This window comes from Bos mutus, chromosome 27 (assembly GCF_027580195.1).
Source record: "Bos mutus isolate GX-2022 chromosome 27, NWIPB_WYAK_1.1, whole genome shotgun sequence".
Lineage (NCBI taxonomy): Eukaryota > Metazoa > Chordata > Mammalia > Artiodactyla > Bovidae > Bos > Bos mutus.
Window position 1 is genome coordinate 37,876,076 of NC_091643.1, and position 24,320 is coordinate 37,900,395.

A 24,320-nucleotide genomic window follows, 5' to 3' on the forward strand; every position below is an offset into this window, starting at 1 on the left:
TCAGATGAGAGATAATGGTATATTTACTTCTCTATGTTTGTTTTTTCAAGATGCCCAGATTCATAACTTGAATATTTCTCAGACCTTTATATTTTGCAACTATTGGAACTTGAAAAGGGTCCCAAACGGTCAGTGATTGAGATTTGTTGAATTGCTGGTAGGCAAGTTATTAACTACTACACGCCCTGACTGCCAGTAGATTTTTTTGGTATTGGTACAAATAGCAATGTTTCCCCCAGAAGTGTACTAGAAAACTCCCCAAAGACCAGGGTTGACTCATCTAACAGTAAGTCAGCCACAGTCCTGGTTTTCCAGTTCTCTTTGGTTGTTTCCCCAACTTGAGATGCTTAACTGTTTGATCCAGAAGAATCCTTTGGAAATATAATATGTGGGTATGATCTTTAAATGATCATTGCTCATTATTCTTCAGAGAGTGAGACAAGCTAAGCAACTAGCTACACCTTAGTGGTCATGCCTGGAGTACCAGCAGAACTGAAGTACTAGGCACACCTGTGAAATCATGAACCAGACACAACAGTCTCTCCAAGGAACATTAACAATCACAGAAACAGTCCCCAGGCCCAAAAGTAAAGAGAGGAAGCTACACATTTTGGACTCAACTGTCATCAAAACCTCCAAACTTCGAACTGCTGATTTTTGTACTATTGGTTATAATAGCTGTATTTATTAAAGCTTACAAGTCAAAATAAATCTTTAAACTAGCATGCTGGTTGGTCTGTAAATGTATAGATTACATGTACCCAAGGCTCACTGATAAACAGGCTTGTTTCTCTATGTGGGAAAATATATTTTGCATAATACAAATATTTACATGTACACAGGAGTATATTTTATATATGTATATGCAGATACACAGATATAAAATCTTAGAAATGAAAAAAATTTAAAAATGTACACACAGCTATCCAAATTATAAATTCAGGAATATGAATAAACTTTTATAAGTTCAAGATGTTTTTCACTTATCTCCTAAGACACTAAGTGGAATATAAATACAGAAATTAGAACATTTAGAAAAGATTTTTAAAAACAAAAATGAAATGTCAAAATGAAAAATGAAATTTATTAGACAGGCTTACCAGTAAACATAAAAGTTAAGTATAAAGGACTACTTTTTTTTAAAGCTTTCTTAACCAACAAAGCATACTGCATTCATATCTTTTTTTCCCCCTGAATGGTCAAATTCTTATTCTCTTATTAACCCTATAAAAGAGGGAAATAAGAATGTGGAATGATTCTGTTGATCAGATACAGGTAATTCTACTCATTTGTATGTTCAACAAGTATTTACTACATGTGTACTTTTTCAAGGCATAGTGAGGGTTAGAAGCACAGTGTTCTACTAAGAATACACTGTGAAAAATAGAGAACCATTGCTTATCTCAGGGAGAGGTAGCCAATTCACAACTAAAACTTTTTTTTTTTTTTTTAAACTTTACATAATTGTATTAGTTTTGCCAAATATCAAAATGAATCCATCACAGGTATACATGTGCTCCCCATCCTGAACCCTCCTCCCTTAATTTTCTGATGTTAAGTGTCCTAACTACAGTGGAAATTTATCTAAGATGGGGCTCATGGAAGACTTTTCTACAGAAGTGGTTCCTGACCTGAGAGACAGGGAGAAGTTATTTATGCCCAGGTCGGGTGGACTGGGTGGGGTGGGGTGGGAAGGAGAATCCTAGATACAGGTGAAAACAGGAGCAAAAGCCCTGGGGCGAATATGAGCTGGCTGGTTCAAGAAGCTGAAAGCCACTGTGGCCGGACCTAAGACGCAGAGGTAGCGAGGCCTGGAAAGAGATAAGGCACAGAGGAGCCCTGCCTGGCTAGGACTCTGCATGTCATCCCAAGATCAAAGGGAAACTGCTGGGAGATTTAAGCAACAGAAAGCTGTGCTCACATCTGCATGTTTCGATGCTCACTCTGGCAGCCACCTGGAGAACACAGACAGAGGAAGTTGTGACAACAGGTGTGAACTCTGAAATTGATTTAGAAGGCTTTTGTGGAAGTCCCCAAATAGACACATGTCACTGGTTCAGTGGCTGGGGGTGACTAGGAAAAGAACAATTAGATGGAGGCTATGACAGGAATCGAGGGCTGACTGACAGCTGAGGGATGTAAAGTCTAAAAAGGAGACAAGCATCTGGGTTTCAGTGGTTTGTTGCTGGCACCTTCAGGCCACCGAGATGGCCAACACTGCAGAGGAGCTGGTCGTGTGCTCACTTCAGAATCTTTATTGTGTGTTACAAATTCCATATTTACTGGAGGAGATGCATAGGGTCATGATTTTGTATAATCGTGATTTGATTCAGAACCCAGTGCAATATGGTTTGAATATTTCATATGTATATTTTAAAAGCATAATTCACATTATTTTCACAATATTTAAAGAAAGTTTGACTTCTTAAATACAATTTGTTGTTCTTGTTCAGTCGCTCAGTCATGTCCAACTCTTCACAACCCCAAGGACTGAAGCATGCCAGGCATCCCTGTCCTTCACTATCTCCCATGTATTTGGTGGGATATATCTGATCCCACATATTTGATGGCATATAAATGTAATTTACATCCTGTCAAAGAGAGGTGTGAAACACAAGATTCTTGGAAGTGCAATGGCTTAAAGGATCAATTTTAGTGGAGGTTTGATGTGGGTTAATTTTTAAATCTAAGCTGATCTTTACATGGTAAATACCAGGCTCTTAAGCAAGGTTGACCTTTCAAAACCAGTCTAAGTTCCACATCTTGGGAAATCACCCCCTGTCATGGCATTCGCATCAGGTGGAGGCAATGGAAAGTCATGGGGACAGTGCACTGCAGAGATTGCTAAGAGGATTAGAGCAAGGGCCACATCTCGCAAGCCACACACAGACTGCACTGACTTCCTTTTTCATTAGTGAGCTGTATGCTTTTCCCTAAAGCAGCAGAAAGTTGGTGCAAAGTAGGAATCACTATTCCTAAATCATGTAAAAACTTCATGGAATAAAAATAGATGGTTAAACATGCAGTTACAAGACGAGATAAGGGGAATATTACCTAAAAAGAGTGATGAATATTACTAATGAGAATAACATCAAACTTTATGGTTAGTCAAAATCTTCTAAATGTAATTATTACTTATTTCAGGAAAAAATACTTACTTGTTGTTTTGGCTCCAATCACAACCAAATACTGCAGCTGGATGTCTGTATTTGTGTAGTATTTTACCATCAATTGTTCGAATTATACTGAAATTAAGTATAATATGTTAATAGAAAATTAAAACATTCTAAATACGTTATTCAAAGGAAGAAAGCCAAAACTATGTAATTTAAACGAAAGTGTTTTAGTGTAGAGACCTTGTAGAGACATTTAAAAGTGTAGAGACATTTAAAAGTATCATGTAAATGATATTATCATTATGATAAGTATATTTACATTACATAGTATTAATTATGGCAACCCACTGAACCCTATTTAAAGGAGATACTTTCTTATTTAGAAAATTTTATTTATTTAGGAAATACATAGTATAATACATATATTTTAAAACACAAGCATTAGATTTTCAGCTTCAAAATTTAACAGTTGAAAATTTATGTTTAAAACAACTCATTTACAGTGTTGGTTGTATGTATTATTACACCAAGGCCAAGACATGTAAGTCATTATAATATTTTCATGGCACATTTTTAAGGGATACAACTAGAAATCTGGAGGAGCCCTTCTCCCCAAATACATTCCATACACTTTTAATGCAAAAATAAATGAAGCTTAAGACCCTACTGTGGGAGTAGGAAATGGCAACCTATCCAGTATTCTTGCCTAGAAAATTCCACGGGCAGAGGAGCCTGGTGGGCCACAGTCCATGGAGTTGCAAAGAGTCGGACATGACTGAACACACAATATCCTTCTATATTATTACCATAACACAAGGGCTATTAATTCCATTAGAACACAAAGCTGTGTGTAAATTAATGTACTGCGAAGTTTTGAAAGTCTTTGGAAAAGACCCTTTAAAAATATCCCTATGTCAAAGTGAACATGTTAGTCGTTCAGTCTTGTCTGACTTTTTGTGAACCTGTGGACTATAGCCCACCAGGCTCTACTGTCCATGGAATTCTCCAGGCAGGAATACTGGAGTGGGCAGTCATTCCCTTCTCCAGGGGATCTTTCTAGGCCCACCAAAACTTTTGAGGCTACTAGGGAGTGGTGGTAAGCTACACTTACAAATGTTTAGTGAGACTGTGGTATTTATCATGTAAGTTAATGTCCTGAAAATACATGGTAAAGCTAACTGCTGCTAAGTCGCTTCAGTTGTGTCTGACTTTGTGCGACACCATAGATGGCAGCCCACCAGGCTCCCCCGTCCCTGGGATTCTCCAGGCAAGAACACTGGAGTGGGTTGCCACTTCCTTCTCCAATGCATGAAAGTGAAAAGTGAAAGTGAAGTCTGCTCAGTCATGTCCGACTCTGTGCGACCCCATGGACTGCAGCCTACCAGGCTCCTCCGTCCATGGGATTTTCCAGGCAAGAGTGCTGGAGTGGGGTGCCATTGCGTTCTCCAGTAAAGCTAACTACATTCAGTTCAGTTCAGTTCAGTTCAGTCGCTCAGTCGTGTCCGACTCTCTAACTACATATCCCCTAATAAAAAAACCCTTAGGTACATCTTTCTTACTTTAGTATGTATCAATTAGCAAATAGTCATTTTCAAGGGAAAAACTCCTAATACTGTTGTTTCTGAAAATTTTAGCTTCCTGATACAGATGTTTGGTTTCCACAACTTCTGTATTTTCCAATGAAGTTAAAAAGTGAGAATGAGAAGACTGGGCGGGGTACAGCAAAATCCAAGAGGAGATAAACTCTACTATTTCTCAACAACAATAAATTCCTATACCACGTGTCAAAGATGACAATACCTATACTATATGGTAGTACCACTGGATTAAAAACTTTTTTAAACTCAAGGGCAATTCTTCCCTTACATATATTTCTTGGAAAACTACTTTTCCCTGGGACTCACATATTTCTGAAACACAGGGTCGGAGAAGTTAGTTAGAAAATAGGCATTTCCTACAGCATGACCTTATTCCTCCTTGAAAAGCCTTTTTATCCTTTTTAAAAGAATAACATCTACTGTGAACAAGTTTCTAGAGCACTTGATATCTCTTGAGTCACTTGGGAAATGAAATACCCCTTCCTCAAAACGTGATGAGAATTAGACTCTGAAAGTACGTGAAGTTGCTTTGAGGCAAGTCACAGTATTTTAGTTATAATTTGAGTAGTATTTACATTTAGAAAGCAATTGGTGGTTTATTTTTAAACATCACTGCATTATTATTTATTACTGATATATCACAGCAGTGCATGTGCCTATATATGGAGCTGCTAAGTCGCTTCAGTCGTGTCTGACTCTTTGAGACCCCATGGACTGTAGCCTGCCAGGCTCCTCTGTCCATGGGATTTTCCAGGCAAGAATATTGGAGTGGGCTGCCATTTCCTCCTCCAGGGAAGCTTCCTAACTCAGGGATCGAACCCGGATCTCATCTGCTGCACTGGCAGGCAGGTTCTTTACCACTAGTGCCAGCTGTGAAGCCACCGTAAGTAATATTTATGACAGCTGGCAGAGCTGTACAAACAGAATCTTATCAAATATTTTAATACAGGTGCTAACAGCAGACACTTATATTATCAAATGCATCTTTATAAACAGTGTGATTTCATACACAGTACTTACCAGTAACCATCACCACTGCAGGTTGCTATTCTTTTGGAATCTTTATGACTCCAGGCAATGCAGAATATCCCATTTTTTCCATGCTTCAAAAAATGCAAAATACCTATCAATAAGAAATAATTCACCCCTTTTTTCTCTTATTTATTTACTTCTTCTAATATTACTTTTCTATTAGGAACTTGCTCTAGATGATGCTACAGAGACATTATTGTGAACAACAGAAAGCTGAATACACACTTAAAGAATGCGTAAAGCCATCACACTTAAGAAACAAAACGATTGTTTTAAGACATAAACTGGGCGGCTCTATTTCCTTTTTGGGGACACTGATAAAGGCCCAAAGTCTGTGTCAGTCATCTGTAGAATCAAACTCAGTTTTATACCTTTTCTGGGAAAGCCCACCTTTCCCATAATGATGAAGATACTTACAGTTTTCAAACCCAATGGTATTAAAACTACAGTAAAAGAGATACTGCAAGCAACTGTTATTATTGATTGTTCTTCTAAATTTCTAAATTTTATTTTTATAAAACAAAGAAGGTTTAAGGTTGTTATTATTATAACAAATCTCTACATTTATCTGTATTCTTGGACTGGAGAAGGGTAAAGGAATATAATTAGAGCTGGTATGATTAGAAGTTTTAAAAACATAAAGGATACAATGCATACACTGGAACGTCACTCGTCAACTAGGTAATGGTCAATTCTTTTCCAAGTTTCCCAAGAATTCATTGGTGTCTTGTGACCTAAGTACCTTCTCATTAGCACTAGGCAGCCCCAACCTGACCCCACAGCCAGCCCCAAGCATCCAGGACGTCTCTTACATCATTCATGGCTTTCCCAGCGCCCAGAAGCACAGTCAGAACCAGTGTCAAAATTGCTTAAATTTAGGATAATAAATGTGGGAAAAATCAATACTGCTGGCTTCAATTAACTGTTACATGGGCCTCACAAAATAAAAAGCAGGACATTACTGACCCCTAAGTGCAGTGAGTTCATGAGGATGAACTCAGCTAATGGAGAACCCTGACTCCTTCAACTGAATGATTATAAAGACCACCTCCATTCCTGTGTCCATCCTTATAAAGATGGACCCCCCCCAAAAAAAAGGTTAAAATAGTAAACTGAAGACCACCTTAGTAAAACAGCTTTAAAGCTCCAGAGAAAAAGTCACTTTAGTCTCCCCTTAACACCAGCCACAATTTAATCACTGTAACCACTTGAATGAAATTTCAAGAGATCGAGGGACAATCCTAGACCCTGTTCATATCTTCTTCCCTTCACAGCTAATGAACTGTCAATGAGATTATATATATTTTGCAAATATTAACAGAACTCAGGAAAAAAATGGAAGGACAATTCAACTCCAAGCAGAAGAAGTACAATCTGTGACACTGCCAAGAGGAGAGAGGGAGTTTTACAATGTGTTATGGAAAAATGGAATTTGAGACTCAGAAGAACTAAAACATCCAACTTTACCATCTTATAGGTGATTCTACTCTAATCAGGATCAAGACAATAAAATGATTCTATGTCAAAATCTAATCAGTGACAAAATTGGGACTGTGATTTGGGACACATTCTGAGCTTAGTCTTTTTCTAACTTTTGAGTATTTGCCTAGACAATTTTGTGGAAGATGACTTAAAATTCCTTTGAACCTCTAATGCAACTTTAGGTGAATAATTGTACCTTAGAATTAGCTACATTTTTCAGAATTCATTTTAGCATATGTATGTCCTCTTGGATTTTCTTCTAATAATGCCACCTGCTGATTAACTATTAAATTTAGAGAGAAAAGCATTGAAAATACATGAGGCCATATAAGACATTATATTATTAAGCTAGCAATAAATACATCCTACCTCATTAAATCGTTGTATCATTTTGCCCTTTTTAATATCCCAAATAAAAGCACCGTTTCGGGAAGTTGCTCCAGCAATACAATTTAAATCACCTTAGGAAACAATTTATTAGACATTATATGAAATGTTTGCCACAAATGCAACTATTTTTAAAAATGTAATTTTTGAAAAAGACTTGGGTTTGCAAAGTGCTTCAAGTTTTTTTTAATAATGAAAATTATTAATTGCATGCAAATATAAACAGAAAGTATAGTGCATAAATATATCATACAATTTCAACAATTATCAAAGTATGGTCAATCTTATTTTCGTCTATAGCTCCCTACTGGATTTTTTGGAGCAAAGCTCTAACATTGTGTTCTTTCATCAATAAACACTTGAGGATGGATGTCTAATAAAGGACATACAGGATCTCTTTTATTAACGTGATCAAACTAGTATAATCAAAAAGACTATCAATAATCAATAATCAAAAAGACTATCAATAATTCCTCAGTATTGTTACATATTCAGTCAGCATTTACATTTTTCTGACCATCTAACAATTTTAGTAATCTATTAATGGTTAGGAAAGTAAATATTTCTGTAAGCAAGACACATGAAAAAATTCATTTTCTCCATCAAAAACATAATGCTCTTTATTTTTAAGAAACAAAAAATCTATGAAAATCAAACTACTGCCAAGTTAGTAGATGATTCTGAATTCGTTACAAGGCAATCAAAGAAGAGGTTTTCTCCATTAGAAGAAAGAAACAGCTTATTACCCTGCTACCTAGGACAAAAAATATAGAGGAATTATTTTGTGACAAATGACTGTAAGTACTTTACAAAATAGTCCTCACCAGTTTTTCTAGGATTTTCATTCTGCTACCCTGTTGGGGCTCTAAAATTACTGGGGAAAAGTTTTCACATTTATTTGCACCTCTAAAATTTTTCCTGTGATTCTACTCTAAAAATAGGGTAAAGAAAATAGAAGTCTGAAGACATCAAATCCTTTAAAAACCCAATATATATATATATTTTTCAGGGCTAAAAATTCATGCGCATGAGGAGATAAGCTAAAAAATAAGCTATATACCGCTATAAGTCAGTTTTTTAATTCATATATTAGTATTAGGACAAATAAGTAAAACATTCTACATACTTTTTAAAGTAAAAAACTCAGTTTAGTTTTTAAAGTTATTCATTACAGGAAAATTTAATGTTTTGGGAGAAAATGCCAGCAGTTTCATAGGGCATCTCTTTTCTTTTTTATGTACAGGTAAGTATAAAGGTTCTACCATACTGAGTCCAAGTAAAGACCCTAGTATCCCATAAAATCCTTCAGTATTACAAAAGTAGAGTTTATACAGAATCACATGCTCATAATCAAACAGATAATCATTCTTATTCACAAAACAGATGTACCAGGGAAAGACAGGTAGCATAATTTTTAGAAAAAAAATACTTTATTTTTATATGTTTGAGTCACATGAAAATATTAAGGAAAACTTCCATCATGTAAAATACATTACACCTTTATAGGGCTTCCTTGGTGGCTCAGATAGTAAAGAATCTGCCCGCAATGTGGGAGTCCTGGGTTCGATCCCTGGGTCCAGAAGATCCCCCAGAGAAGGGAATGGCAACTCACTGCAGCATTCTTGCCTGGAGAATTCCAGGGACTGAGGAGCCTGGTGGGCTACAGCTCATGGGGTCACAAAGAGTAGGACGTGACTGAGCAACTAACACTTTACAGGCAGATCTATACAAATGCAGCTAAAATGAGATGGGTCAGTATCTTCCTGATTTACTGTGGCTTTTCTATGTGACTACACCATACAGAAGGGCCCAGAAATCAAACTGCCTGCTCAGGGAGTTTATTCTAAATTCCCCCCAAACTGTACCAACACATATATTGATAGTAATTTGCCTCCACAATCATTTGGAGCAAGAGGGCACTGAAGGACAGAAGATAATGCAGATGAATATAAAAGTTAGGAGAGTCATTCAATTGTACTCCTGATTTTAATAAAAAATGTTCTTACCTGGAGCCCATGAAAGGGAATAAATAACCCCTTCGTTCCCCGGGGATGTGTACACCGCAGTCAACGTGTTTATATCCCAGACTTTTATGGTGCCGTCAAATGAAGCTGTTGCTAAAAGATTGGGATTGTCAGGCTTGAATTTGCAGTCAAAAATAGTTTCCACATGACCCTAGGAATGCAGCGTAAAAAAGCACAGAAGAAAACCAGGCAAAATGTGAGTTCTCAGCAGGATTGTATTCTATTTTACAACAGAGGCTTCATGATCATTACAACAGAAGTTTGTAGACTCATAGAATTATTATGACTCAATAATAGAAATAAACCTTAGAAAACGCTTAATCCAACCTTGCTCAATTCATGAATGAGAACAAGAAAGCTTGGAGTAACTGGCAGAGATGGACTTTCTCCTTCATCCTGAAAGAACATTCTATTCCTCATTTTGCTTCCAAAATATAGAGCAACTACATGATTTCCAATACTATACATAGGGGTAACATGGCCTACACAATAATGGGAACACTGCCAAATGCAGAATATTTCCAATAAGCTAAGAAGACAGTACTTTTTAAAGAAATTTAATGTTTACAATATTTACAATTAAATACTTTTAATAGTTATAGACATCTTTATAAAAAGTTTCAGTCAACCAAAATAAATTCCTAATGTATGGTTCTCTACAAAAATAATCTTAGGACAATATTAACACATAAGTAAAAGTAAACATCACTTTATACACAAAATAAGCACTGCATTATAAAAGAGAGAAAAACCATAGACATACCAAGTCCCTAAGAAAATCCCACTTCTTGGCTCCCATATCATAAAGTCCAACACCACCATCCAAGAAACAGCACACGGCGTGACCAGGAGGAAGAGAGAAGGCCTGATTCTGCGTCAGAGTTGGGGGTGGGACTGCTTCACTCGTGGAGGATGTGTAATGATTTTTGGTTGGGGACTGGTTTGAAACTAGAGAAGAAAGTAATAAACCCTTATGCCAGTGGCTTTCCACATGCTGGAATGAAGTCAAAGGACTTAATTTATATAGATGCTCCTTTGTTTTCTTTTATCTAGAATTTGTATCCATAAACTCTTAATGAGCAATGATCAGATTTTCTGCCACAGGTGTACTTTTGCAGAACTGCCCACACACACACACACACACATATACAAAATGGGATATTATTTTGAAAAGAGGTATATAGAGTACAGGTGAAACAAGATGAATAAAAATTAGTGTGAAGAATCACAGTATGTGCTGAATCTTTAATTTCTTACTGCCCATAAATTAAAACACAGCATGATTATTTTGGAATCAACGTTCTTTCAAAATGCTGATATAAAAGCTTACTTCTTCCTCTACACATACAAACACACATGAAGTTTTTTCTTTTAAAACTAATAACCCTCTTCCATAAAATTTCAATCCAATGAAAATAACTATTTTTGAGATTTATTACTCACTTTAATTTAGCTTGTGGCTCAGCTGGTAAAGAATCCACCTGCAATGTAGGAGACCTGGGTTCGATCTCTGGGTGGGGAAGATCCCCTGGAGAAGGGAAAGGCTATCCACTCCAGTATTCTGGCCCAGAGAATTCCATGGACTAAATAGTCCATGGGCTCGCAAAGAGTTGGACACAACTGAGCAACTTTCACTTTCACTTAATTTACCACGCAAATTAACAATCACAATTGTCTGACATACATTTGCATCTTAATTTCTTCTTTGTCAATGTTCACTTTTTATACACTTTCATTTCCCCAACTTTGTATAAAAGTCTCCTTGCTTAGTTATTTTCTGTATATTCTTTTTTTTTTTTTTGCAGCTTAAACAGTACAAATCTATTATCTTACAATTCTGCAGGTCAGATCTGATACAGGTATCACTGGGTTATCACATATTTTGTGTTCTTTCAAAAAAAACTTTCCCTTAGAATGTGAATATGCTCTTGCAAATATAATTTAAAATAATGATACCACTATAAATTATTAGATCAATCTATATTAAGTACACATTGGAATACAGATAAATATTTCCCAGTATATTTGATTCAGAGCAATTTTATTTAATCCTACCACTCTTTCTATTTCTTATTTTCACCAGTACCATCATTTCATTTTTCCCATGTAGACAATTTAATATTATTTTAATATCCTCATTCAATAACATTTAAAAATATAATTTTGCTCTAAATATCTTCAATTTAGCAATATTAGATATTATGTGGCTTTGATGGTAACTTTAGCACACATATTATCAAGGACAGTTTTTAAAAATCTGCCTTTCAGTAGCATCCAGTATTTGTTATGTTTATATCATTATATGATTTTATTTGATAGCAGCAAATATGATATTTTTAAATATTAAATTTTAACATTTTTACTTACATTTTTTCCTTGGAGGAGAATTCAGTACATGTAAGCAATGAAATCCTGTTTTCTTTAATTTAAAATTATCAACAGGTGTTGTTCTAGAAACATTCCAAATGCGTAAAACACCCACTTGGGAATCTAGTCAGATCAAAAGAAAAGCATTCTATTAGCACATTTTACTTGAAACATAAAATGCTGAGATATAAAAGTAATAACAAAATTTCAACTTGTCAGATTTTTAACACCACTTACTGACATTCTTCTCACAATGTTATATAATACAAAGAAGCAACTGAAATGATGCTCATCCCTTAAATTTTTGACAGGTTTTTGCTATTTTTTTTTTCTGTTTCAAATCCCCTTCTAAGCTAAGAGGCTGCTTGCTTTTGCAGCTTTTCCCAGAAAAGACAGTTATGATGATTTTATCCCCAAAAGCACCCAGTGACAAGGTGCTCTAGGAAAGCCAGTAACAGAAAACTTTCTACCCCCACCATTAACAAACCTTCCTTTCTTGAAACATTTGTAAACTGCTTCCTTGCTCACCTGCAGCCAAACAAGGACTAGATGATATGCCTGAAGAGTACCTAGAACACCCCCTGCTTCCAAAATTCCCACCTTATTAAGTTACTCCAGAAACAAGACTGACAGTTTCTCAACTGATTGCAAAGTTACCATATGACCCAACAATTGCTCTCCTGCATACACACCCAACTGAATTACAGACATGTCTACATAAAGCCTGCACACACATGTTCACAGCAGCATTATTCATAACAGCACAAAAGTGGAAACAAGCTGAGTGTCTATTAACTGATTAACGGATTAACAAAATTTGGCATATCCATACAATGGAACATGATCCATCTATATAAAGGAATGAGTACTCATTCACACTACATCATGGATGAATCCTGAAAACAACGTTAAATCAGAGAAGCCAGACATAAAAGGCCACACATTGAATGATTCAATTTCTGTGAATCCAGAATATTCACTTTCTGTGAATTCAGAATATGCAAATCACAGAGACAGAAAGAAGATCAGTGGTTAATGTACATACATGTGTAGTGACTAGGGAGTGTGTTGGGGGGTCATGGAGACTGACTGTTGATGGGTTCAGAGTCTATCAGGGGATGAGGAAAGATTCTGGAGGTAAATGGTGGTTACAGTTGTAACATAGAAACCTCTGAACTGTACGCTTTAACTTGGTGATTTTTATGATATGTAAATTTCATCTCAATAATAAGGACAGTAATAATAATACATAAAAACAAAATTCCCATGTTTATCATTAATTATATCATGTGTAATTAAGTCAATTAACGTATATAAATAAGAATCTACTTCCATGTGTAGTTTAAGTGCTTAAAGAATAAAGGCTTCTTTAAAGCTGCTGAAAGGATAAAGACTCTTTTGTCTTTTATGTTAGACTTAGCAAATATGGGAAGTGTTTATACAGCAGCTGAAAGTACTTGGTTTCTCTGAATCTATGTGAATGGTAAGTCATTTAATTCCTAATGACTATTTTAAATTCCTCATCTTCCCATCCTCCATCACTTCTTAGCTTTGCTGACGGTCTTATAATTAGGAAAACATGGCCCAAAACTATCAGTGAGGCTAAGAGACCTCTCATTCATATAACTTGTTTTTCTAGCCAGTACCTTTATTGTCATCCAGCCATGGCTGAAATTGAACTGCTGTTCCCTTTTGTATACACACAAACCCAGCCATGCACACACGTGTGTACATGCATGACATATTCTGATTTTGCCAGAAACCTGGAAAACTGGGCCTTCTTTTCATTTTTATTTGTCATTATGTTAATGATACACAATAGAAATAAAAGTAAACTTGGTATTTACTGTAATAAATGGTAATATTTGAGATATTAATGTCTTATACAAAATCAGTCAATAAAATAGTGCAATTTCCCTGAGTCAATTAAAGAATATGCACATATTTAAAACTCTGGGGAACAAGGTAAAGTTACCTCCAGTTATAAACATCCCAGGAGCACTGGGAACCCAGGCCAGACACTGCACAGAAGCTGCTGCGCTGGGAAAACTAAAAGTCGTTATGCAACAAAGTGACTCGGAATCCACTAGGCGAATTCCACGATGCAGATTAGCCACGAGCAGATAGTCAGTAGAGAGTGGGTCCCACTCCAGGGCCGACACGGGGTCCTCTTCATCTGTCCCTTCAAGAGAGTCAGGTCTCAGCACGTGCTTCTGACTTTTATTACCTATTCAAATGTAAGGAACACGGTTTTCAACAAAATTTCCAAAATAAGACTAACAACTGAGATCATTTGAACTTCCTCTTTGCAGACCACTGATTCCAAGAGTCCTGGGAATACAAGTGTGGCATTTTTATGTGGAAGTCATAACTGACATGCGAATGAAGGAGAATTAAAGAGTTTGTCCAAAGGATGACAGGGAAGCTGCAGTCAATGGGGTCACAAAGAGTCAGACACGACTTAGCGACTGAACTGCTAAGGATGCAGCTGGACAGAACTGCTTTGCTTAGGCAATCCCCAGTATCCTGGATGTCTTTCTATTTGCTACTGAGAAGTTGTTAGGGGAAAAAAAGTGGAAAAATAACCCATATGATCTTGTCAACAATTACAATTTCATTAAATTACAATAGCATAGGGGTAGGGAGGTGCTCGGAGAAGGCAATGGCAACCCACTCCAGTACTCTTGCCTGGAAAGTCCCATGGACGGAGGAGCCTGGTGGGCTGCAGTCCATGGGGTCATGAAGAGTCGGACATGACTGAGCATCTTCACTTTCACTTTCATGCATTGGAGAAGGAAATGGCAACCCACTCCAGTGTTCTTGCCTGGAGAATCCCAGGGATGGTGGAGCCTGGTGGGCTGCCGTCTATGGGGTCGCACAGAGTCGGACACAACTGAAGTGACTTAGCAGCTTAGCAGCAGCAGGGAGGTGCTCACCAACAGGAAGAATATTATGTTCTGATTAAAAGCACAGGCTTTGGAGCGCTGCCTGGGTCCAAATCCTAGTTCCAAGATACTGAATCTCTGTGTGCTCACTTTTTTATTTTATGGTATAGAACACAACGACACCTTTTTTTTTTTAAGAATAAATTAGTTAATTGCCTTGAAGTGGGTGTATGATAAACGCATCCCAATATTTACAGTCATCTGTCCTCATTCATATTACCATTTGCCACATCGTAATTCACTCCTGGCTACCAGAACAAACAGGCAGCGAGAAAAAAATAGGGAGACGAAACAAATGAAATTAAGTGAAGAAAAGGACCAGCAAACAATCCTCTTATTTCTTCCAAATTATATACACACTGGTGATAATGAAAAAAAGGCTTCTGCTGACATACCACACAGAAACTGCAATTAAATGTTCCTCTTGTTTGCAACAGAAAGGCAGTGAAACAGCTAAGTTTAGAGATTACAACCTTAACAGAAGTACCAATTATTCCTAAGTATCATAAACTTTAAAAGAAGTACTTACTCAAAAAATAAGACAATTCAAAGATACCATAGCTCTTCCTGCAACGACATCATTACCTGCTGTCTTCCAACATAACAGATTATAAAAGCAACATTACATAAGCACTACGCCAACATTTCCAAAGGGAAACAATGAAAATTTGATTAGTGCATATCCCTGGAATAATACCAAAGTCAATTTAATTAAAACATTTCTACTATGAAGTTTGAAAACAGATTTTCTAATGATCTGCTTTTGTCTAAGGATATAACCTGAAATAGCTAAAGCAGTAGTTTTCCACCTCTTTTGGCCCTGCTTCCGCTGCTGCTAAGTCACTTCAGTCATGTCCGACTGTGTGTGACCCCATAGACGGCAGCCCACCAGGCTCCCCCATCCCTGGGATTCTCCAGGCAAGAACAGTGGAGTGTGTTGCCATTTCCTTCTCCAATGCTCAGTAGTGTCCGATTCTTCGCGACCCCAGGGACCGCAGCCCACCAGGCTCCTCCAGCCATGGGATTTTCCAGGCAAGAGTACTGGAGTGGGGTGCCATTGCCTTCTCCCTCTTTTGGCCCTAGAATCCCCTATTAATATTAGAATTTTTACATGAAGTCCAATACGGAATAAAGTGGTGTTTTTCAGACTGAAAGGGAACAGAAGGCTTGAAGCCTCAGCTGGACCACCTACCAAAATGTCCCACCCCACCCCTGCCCAACACACACAAAGAAATCCACAGACACACTAAGCAGGGTTTAAAAATCACTGCTTCCAAATGATGGATGAACTGCACTATTGTGGGCAGTCCTCCACGAATATTTATTTCTTCCAAGAGAGACAAAGACAGGACAGCAGAGAGCTTGAGATCACAGTCTGCTCTGAGAGCCTCGAGGACCAAACAACCATCTGTGGTGACAGGAAGTCGCTCAGAAGGGAAGGGGGACCACCCCTCAGGACAAGACCTAATGGTGCTGGTATCAATGCCAATGCTCTCTGAGTTTCAAACTCACAGTTTAGAATGCAGTGGCAGAACTGAAAAGCAGTGCTTCCTTCATTACCCGTTAGCTCTTGCATATGTAAGGAAAACACACCACAGGGCTATACTAATGTTTTGTGCACATTAATTGCTAAAGATCCTATAGAATAGTGAAGTCAAGGAATCTGTATTGGGTTGTTACAGGTTGAATTGTGTCCCTAAGAGATGGTGAAATGTACTAAAATGTCTTACAAATAAAATTTACTTCTAATGGTTATTTGGAATCGGCACAGTACTGGATAATATTTGCACAATTATTGTGCTGTGTGTGTGTGTGTGCTCAGTCGTGTCCAACTTTTTGCAACTCCGTGGACCACAGCCCACCAGGCAACTCTGTCCATATGATTCCCCAGGCAAGAATACTGGAGCAGGTCGCCATTTCCTTCTCCAGGGGATCTTCACGACCCAGGGACAAAATCTCCATCTCCTGCATTTGCAGACGGATTCTTAACCACTGAGCCACCTGGGGAGCCCAAGCACAACTATTATTTAAAAATTAAAATACTATTAACTTTCTATGCCATGTAAATATGAAAATTACGTATGTAATTTGAAATTATGTATGTTATATGAAACATACGTAAATACGTTAATTACGTATGTTAATATGAAAATATGAAATGTAAATATGCAAATATGAAATTACGTAAATGTAAATATGAAATTATGTATGTTAATATGAAAATATGAAATGTTAATATGAAAATATGAAATGTAAATATGTAAATATGAAATTACGTATGTTAATAAGAAAAATAAAATTTAAGACATCTGACTGAAAAAAACATTCTTACCTGGCTGAAAAATTGATAGACTTCCATCAACATGACCAAAGGCAACCTTCCCCTTTTTCTGTGTATGCCATCTGAACATGCAGATATCAGACAGGAAGCTGTGGGCGTCTCTGTGCACAGTCACCCCACTGTCTGGTCCTGAGATGGTCCAGATGAACAGCGGGCCTCTGTGGGAAGCAAATGCCACAGCATCACCAGCATTCCAGCACCAGCTAAGAGAGGCAGGCGTCCCTGGAATAAATTAAATACAGATACACAATCGAGAGATGTGGCATAAGACCATGCCATTCAGTATTATCTGCATCCTACGCTTCCAAGACAACCAAAATACAAGGTTATGTTCATTATTTTAAAAAATTACCTCTTATTTGGGACTTTAATTTATACAGTAACCCGAAAGACTACAGGGAACATGCGGAGAGAACGTCTATGATGAAAAAGTATACCTAGTTTCTGGTTTAAAACTACTCATGTGATCATATGCTTCACATACTCAAAGAGACTTACAGAGTTCTTTCTTTCTTTCAGGAAACCATATATTGGGTTGCCCCAAAAGTTCATTTGGATTTTTCTAACTGGAACAAACTTTTTGGGCAACCCAATATTAAAACAATGAATTCTTACTGTAAGCAATGAAAACTTACAAGGAGTATTTTTGTGCATAAGACCTACTTTAGGTGTTCTAGGTGTACAAGTTTAGTATGGGATACAATTCCTGCTTTAAAGGCTATTAAATATAAATTGGGGTTAAGTATTATTCTCTCAGTTGCGTCCAACTCTTTGCGACCCCACTGACTGTAGCCCACCAGGCTCCTCTGTCTGTGAGATTTTCCAAACAAGAATACTGGAGTATTCTGGCCATTTCCTCCTCCAGGGGATCTTCCCAACCCAGGGGTCAAATCCGGGTCTCTTGCATTGCAGGCATAAGGATTAAATGTACGAAAAGTTAAATGTGCTTCTATACGCATTTAATAACAAAGTTAATGCTACAAACTATGATCTTATCAGGAGTTTAGATTTAAATTTTAGTTTTGCTTTAAATTAAACAAGTCACGTTACCTAAGCCTGGTTCTTCATCTGTAAAATGGATCTGACTAAAATGAGCTGACCACCTGTTTCACATAAACGTATACAAAGTTAATTATTAAACTCTTATAATTGTCTCACTGAGAAAATTGCCTCTAATTATTGTCTTTATATTTATTTTTGAATTTTTAATGTTATATTTAAACATAAATTATCTGGTACAGATTATGTTTTTAATTAATCAGTGTACTAAGTCTGATTGGAGAAGGCAGTGGCACCCCACTCCAGTACTCTTGCCTGGAAAATCCCACGGATGGAGAGCCTGGTAGGGGGCAGTCCATGGGGTCGCTAAGAGTCAGACACAACTGAGCGACTTCACTTTCACTTCTCACTTTCATGCACTGGAGAAGGAAATGGCAACCCACTCCAGTGTTCTTGCCTGGAGAATCCCAGGGATGGGGGAGCCTGGTGGGCTGCCATCTATGGGGTCGCAAAGAGTCGGACACGACTGAAGTGACTTAGCATAGCAAGTCTGATTATTTCATGAAATTGTGTTTTGGTTTGTACGCATCCACACACAGAACCATGAATCATGACATAAAATGTGTTTCTTACATAGACTTTCATTAGAGAGCTTGGAAAACACTACTTTAAAACCTGAGCTTACTGAAGTATAATACTTTGCTTATTGAAATAAAAATATTTCATTCAATGAAGTAAACCCCAGTTAAGAGAGATACCTTTCGTACTGTCAAGTTTAGCAATGACTTTTTGTTCTGCAACATTCCAAATGATCACTAAATTATCGGCACTGCCACTCGCAAACAGGTCAGGGTTATGTGGACACCAGGAGAGCGCTGTGATTGTTTTCTTATGTTCAGACATGATTGCGTGGAGTTTGAATTCATTATAATGGTGATCCAACTAGAAAAAATATAAATAAAACATATCAGTGCTTCTTTTTAGGTAATACACTTTCCATTAATAATCACATCATTTTTTAAAAGCTGCACATACGAAAATGAGTATATTTAATAACAAGATATGAACACAATTCAAGCTTGGTCCACTTTCAAGTGAATTCAAATGTATTCAACGGAACAAAATCATTTTTTTTAAAAAATAAAAGAAGACTGACATTAAACATATCAATTTTAAAATGAGTAAAAACAAATGTATATTTAAATATGCATAATTAAGAGATTTATTATATTTTCTGAAGCCCTATCTACTTATGAAGGAAAAATACCTTGGTCTTGAAATAATTTTTCTGCAGTTTTTAAATTGTATTTTAGTAAAAAAATGTACGTTAAGTAAGCCAACTGCTCATTACTGCATTATTAAGATATGCGAGGTTTGCAGAGCAGTGGTATCATTTGGACCTGTTTTATGTTATTGCTTCTTGGAAAGGGCATTATGTTGTTTTTATATGCAAGTGGACAAAATGAATAGCCTAATTTTCCTATTTCCTTTGTAATTGTGCCATTAATTAGTAGATCAATTCATCTATCATTTTTAACATGTTTATGACATACTGTTATATACTGTATTTGTCATTTTGTTGAACCTGGTTTTTTCCTTGAACACATAACGAACCTTTCACAGTATTATATGATACTTTTTCAAATCATTATTATATTATCTATTAATGCCACCAATCTTTCTTTAACCATATATTTGCAGTAAAACCTTAACAGCTAACATAGTCTCCTATGCCCAACGCCATGAGCCTGTTTAAAGGTATAAATGCATTTTCTGTACGTGTAGGGATGAACAGGTTTATAACTTTTAAAGTAGTTAGTCATTTAGGTTACCAATGGTAGATAATGCAGATGTAAAGTATCTAATAGAAAAAACTGCTGTAAAAGCCATTCAGCGGAAGAGTCTACAAATACAAGTGCATGAAGAAGTCATTTCGCATATCAGTGACCCTCTCTGACTTTACAAATAACCCACATGGGGTCTTAAGCGCAATGCAGAAAACTGAACTCAGGAATTTCAAATCGAGTGTTAATTAAATATTTTTATTAACTAAACTGCAGACTTTAATAGCATTTCACTAGCTTTTCAAACTTAATTAAATATTAATCTTATCTGAAAAAATGAAAAATTGAAAAGAGTCAGCATTCTTTTACCTGATAAACATAGATGGCCAGGGTGGCACAGTAGGCAAACCTGTCTCCACTGGCAGCGCACACATCTCTGTTCCACGGCTGACACCCAGCAGCCAGCAGTCCCACCTGCCTTACCTGGGACATGTTCACCTTGAAAAACAAATTCAGAGGAATGCTGGTCATCTCCATTATTCAATAAATCACCTCTTCACTGTTTTACATCTGCGTTCCTAAATCCTTATCTCTATGCCCTGAAAAAAATTTCCACTAGCACTATTAATCTCAGCTTTCAAAGAATGGGAGCTGAAATCTCCAAATAGCAATAGACATCAAGGCAGGTCATTTCTATTAGAGAGGTGAGATTATAAAATAAATGATGACTGACATTTGATCAAGGGCTGGGAATCCCACCAGCAGTGACGGGGACAGAGTGAAGCGTAAAGTGCTCATTCCTATCCAAAGGCTCTAGTACCACTGACTTCCCAAAGAGACAGAAATATCCAGAATTTCATGTAAATGTACCAGTTTTTAAATACTGGCAATTCATTCAAGGCAGCAAGTTCAAATGTAAAACACTGTGAGCCAACCCAGTATTGGGAATATTGTGACCTCTGTCTCAGAACTTCAGTTTCACATTGCCTCTGGCATCCTTACAAACACTATCTGAGGTACATAAGACAGGAATACAAGCTGGGTTACCAGTGGTCTTCACTGTGAAGAGGGGACGAAGGAAACTGGAAATCACAGAATATACATCGTTCATATGGCAGGGCAGAGGATTTTAGAGTAAACAAGCCTAGACTCAGTTATGTTAACTCTCATTTATTTAAAAAGCTACTTTCTTCTTTATATCTCTTCTATTTCATAGTTCCACTTCCTGAAAAGATCTCTTTTTTCTACTCCAATTTTTCTCTCTTCACCCCATTAAATTCCCTTATCTGAGTGGAACTAGTGATGTAAATAATATGCAGTGAAAATCAGCACGATAAAAAATCTGTGCTTTTGAGTGCTTACCAGTATAAGAAACTGCTACAAATATCTGGTTTCTTCCTCCCCTAATGACACCACGCATTCTTGATAAATAAAAAAAAATACACACTTTCCCTTTCACAATGTTACAGCAATATTACTTTTCACTGAAAATATACATTATTTAAACTACATGTGAATTAAATAGGCTTTTATAGTTTATCCTTGGGATGTAAGGTTTGTGTGTAAACAAATTTTGAGTTTATATTTGGGAAAGAAACGTGAGACTGTCCACACCATTTTGCATTCCCAACAGACAAAAATGAGTGTTCCTGCTACTTGACCTTCTCACCAAAGCTGTTGTCGTCAGTGGTTTAGATGGGCCAGTCTAACAGGCATGTAGCAGCATTTTACTGTTGCTTTAACCTGCTATTCCCTAATAACCTGTGATGCTGGACATCTTTCCATAAGCTTCCATGTCATCTGTCATCTTCAGTGAGGTGTCTTTTCAGGTCTCTTGCCCTTTTATTTTCTGCTGTAATTCTTTCTTATATTCTGCTTACTTTGGATTCAATTTGCTCTTCCTTTTCCAGTCTTCTACGGCAGAAGCTTAGATGATTGATTTTGGAGCTTCCTTTTTTTCTAATACATGCATTCAATGCAATAAATTTCCCTCCACACACTCCTTTTCCTGCCTCCCATAAATTCTGTTAAGTTGTATTTTCAGTTTCACTTAGTTCAAAATGATTTTTAATTTCTCTTGAGAGTTCTTCTTTGATCCTTATGTTATTTAGAAAAGTGTTGTGTAATCTCTAAGTACTTGGGGATTTTCCAGCTCTCTGTTACTGATATCTAGTTTAGTTCCATTGTCTAAGAGCAGACACTATTATTTCTATACTTTTACATTTGTTAAGGTGTGATTTTGGTCCAGAATATGGTCTATTCTGTCAATCTCCCATGTAAGCTTGACAAGAATGTGTAATTTGCTATTGATAGATGAAGTAGCTGATAGACATCAAATTACATCCAGTTGCTTGAAGTGTTGTTGAGTTCAACTATGTCTCTACTAATTTTGTGTCTACTAGATCTGTTCTATTCTGACAGAGCAGTATTAAAGTCTCCAACTATAATAGCTGGGCACAGATGAATATCCCTGCCGTATCTGACTTTGGTGCTGATCCTTATTTAATCTCTTTCAACTGTGCTTTTGTTTTTTTGCTTTTTAGTGTGCCATGTAATTTTTTGTTAACAGGAGAACATGATGTCACTGTTTAAAAGAACTGTGGCCAGTAGTAGGTCTTTAGTGTTGTGATGTTAAGATGACTCTGTAGTCCCATGACTGTAACTAGTTCTCTGTCTTCCAATAAGCCCATGCCCGTGGACTGGGAATTTCACCAGTACTCTTGGAGATTTTCCTCCCCGAGTGGGACAGGATGGTTAGCAGGGGCTGGCTACTTCCCTTCTCCCGGACAGGTTGGGTGCAGATATCATCTCTGCAGATCAGGCTCTAGTAAAACAGGACAGCCTTGTTAAGAAGAAGGATGTTCTGACATATTTCAAAACAATTCCTTTTCCTCTCCCCTTGCCAGAAGCATGCAGGGTTCTTTCTCTGATATTTACTGTGAAAACCTAGTAAAGGTCCTGGAGGCAAAACTTAGAAAAGCCTGGAGACCTCCTTAATTACTGGGTCCCCCAGGAGTTTTTAACTCTGGGACTTGACACACGAGCCTCCAGCAAGTCACTAATTATCGCTGAGGTTCTCCACTCCGACTCTGGTTCCCACGGAGGTTTCTGCAGGTGGGTTTCTGCTCTGACGCACTGTGATTCTGCCCGTATGCCTATCTCTCCAATTTGGGGGCAGCAGTTGGCCTGGTGACTTCAAATCTCTTAGGAATCTAAGGAGGAGTTGTTGATTTTTCAGTTTTCATTGTTTTGTTTTGTTTTAGGCCACAGTGAGGACTTCTGAGCTCCTCACATGCCAAACTAGAAATGATTAAGTCCTTCCGCTAACTCTTTATTAAAAAAAAAAAAATCACTTCTAAACCCATGCTAATATATTTTTACTGTATCATGTATCTTGATTTACTTCTTTTTAGTTCCTAAATTCAGGTAATATAAACATTTCAATATTTTCATACAATTTGGTCTGCTGTGGTATGTTCCTGGGCAGCTTTTACAAGTCTTATTATAGTCCAACAACTTAAATCCTTCAGAATTCAGAGTTGAAGAACTTTTCCAAACCAGCCATTAAAATAATAAACAGGAAAAAACAAAATGGCAGCTTCTTTAAAAAATTAGGGTTTTTGAATGAGATATTAAAAATCATGCATCATTAAAGATATGAATACTATCACATCTACAAATCTAAATTATGTATTTAAACTGCTAGTATTTGAAACTTTTTTGTTATTTTTCAAAAGTATCATTTTATATATATATACATATATCTCACTTTTATTAAGTGATATCTACAATTGCTGAAGAGACAAAGTGTCCAGAAGCTTTTGATATTATGGTCAGCATGAAAGGTTACACAGTTAGTTATTCTGCATCACTGAAAATAGAAAACATTCAACTGAAGGCCCATGTCAAAATACACATTTATATTTTAAATATAAATCCTACAAAACATGCCACACATATAGGTAATCCAATATATTTCAAATGTATGTGACAGGTAATTTTATATTTCTGATAAATATTATGTACTCTTTTTATCTGTACTTAGGAATATGTTGCATTTTTATGTGAACCACCTAAGTATTTCCATGTCCATCCTAAACATGTACTGTTTCAGAAGACACCGTCTTTTTGGCCCAGAAACAAAATATACACTGTAAAGATGAAGTCAGTTCGCCAAATAATGCAGGTTTACAAAGGATTCAGGAAGAAAGCCTGAGCACTGTCACCTCACAAGCAACTGACAAT

At 36.9% G+C, this 24,320-nt stretch overlaps 1 protein-coding gene across 4 annotated transcripts in view; it reads right to left on the reverse strand.

Annotated features, from left to right (window-relative positions):
• WDR17 (WD repeat domain 17) overlaps nucleotides 1-24,320 on the reverse strand; it is a 69,793-nt gene that overhangs the window by 27,286 nt on the left and 18,187 nt on the right. For 3 of the 4 annotated variants that reach the window (XM_070364143.1, XM_070364140.1, XM_070364141.1), the window contains 10 exons: nucleotides 20,445-20,573; nucleotides 19,050-19,233; nucleotides 17,284-17,514; nucleotides 13,982-14,233; nucleotides 12,007-12,129; nucleotides 10,403-10,587; nucleotides 9,622-9,790; nucleotides 7,598-7,689; nucleotides 5,735-5,817; nucleotides 3,159-3,245 (listed from right to left, as the gene is read on the reverse strand). In XM_070364143.1, the coding sequence (XP_070220244.1) occupies nucleotides 3,159-3,245; nucleotides 5,735-5,817; nucleotides 7,598-7,689; nucleotides 9,622-9,790; nucleotides 10,403-10,587; nucleotides 12,007-12,129; nucleotides 13,982-14,233; nucleotides 17,284-17,514; nucleotides 19,050-19,233; nucleotides 20,445-20,573 (1,535 nt within the window). Of the gene's footprint in view, nucleotides 1-3,158; nucleotides 3,246-5,734; nucleotides 5,838-7,597; nucleotides 7,690-9,621; nucleotides 9,791-10,402; nucleotides 10,588-12,006; nucleotides 12,130-13,981; nucleotides 14,234-17,283; nucleotides 17,515-19,049; nucleotides 19,234-20,444; nucleotides 20,574-24,320 lie in introns of all 4 variants that reach the window. The other variant, XM_070364142.1, reaches the window with a different exon arrangement.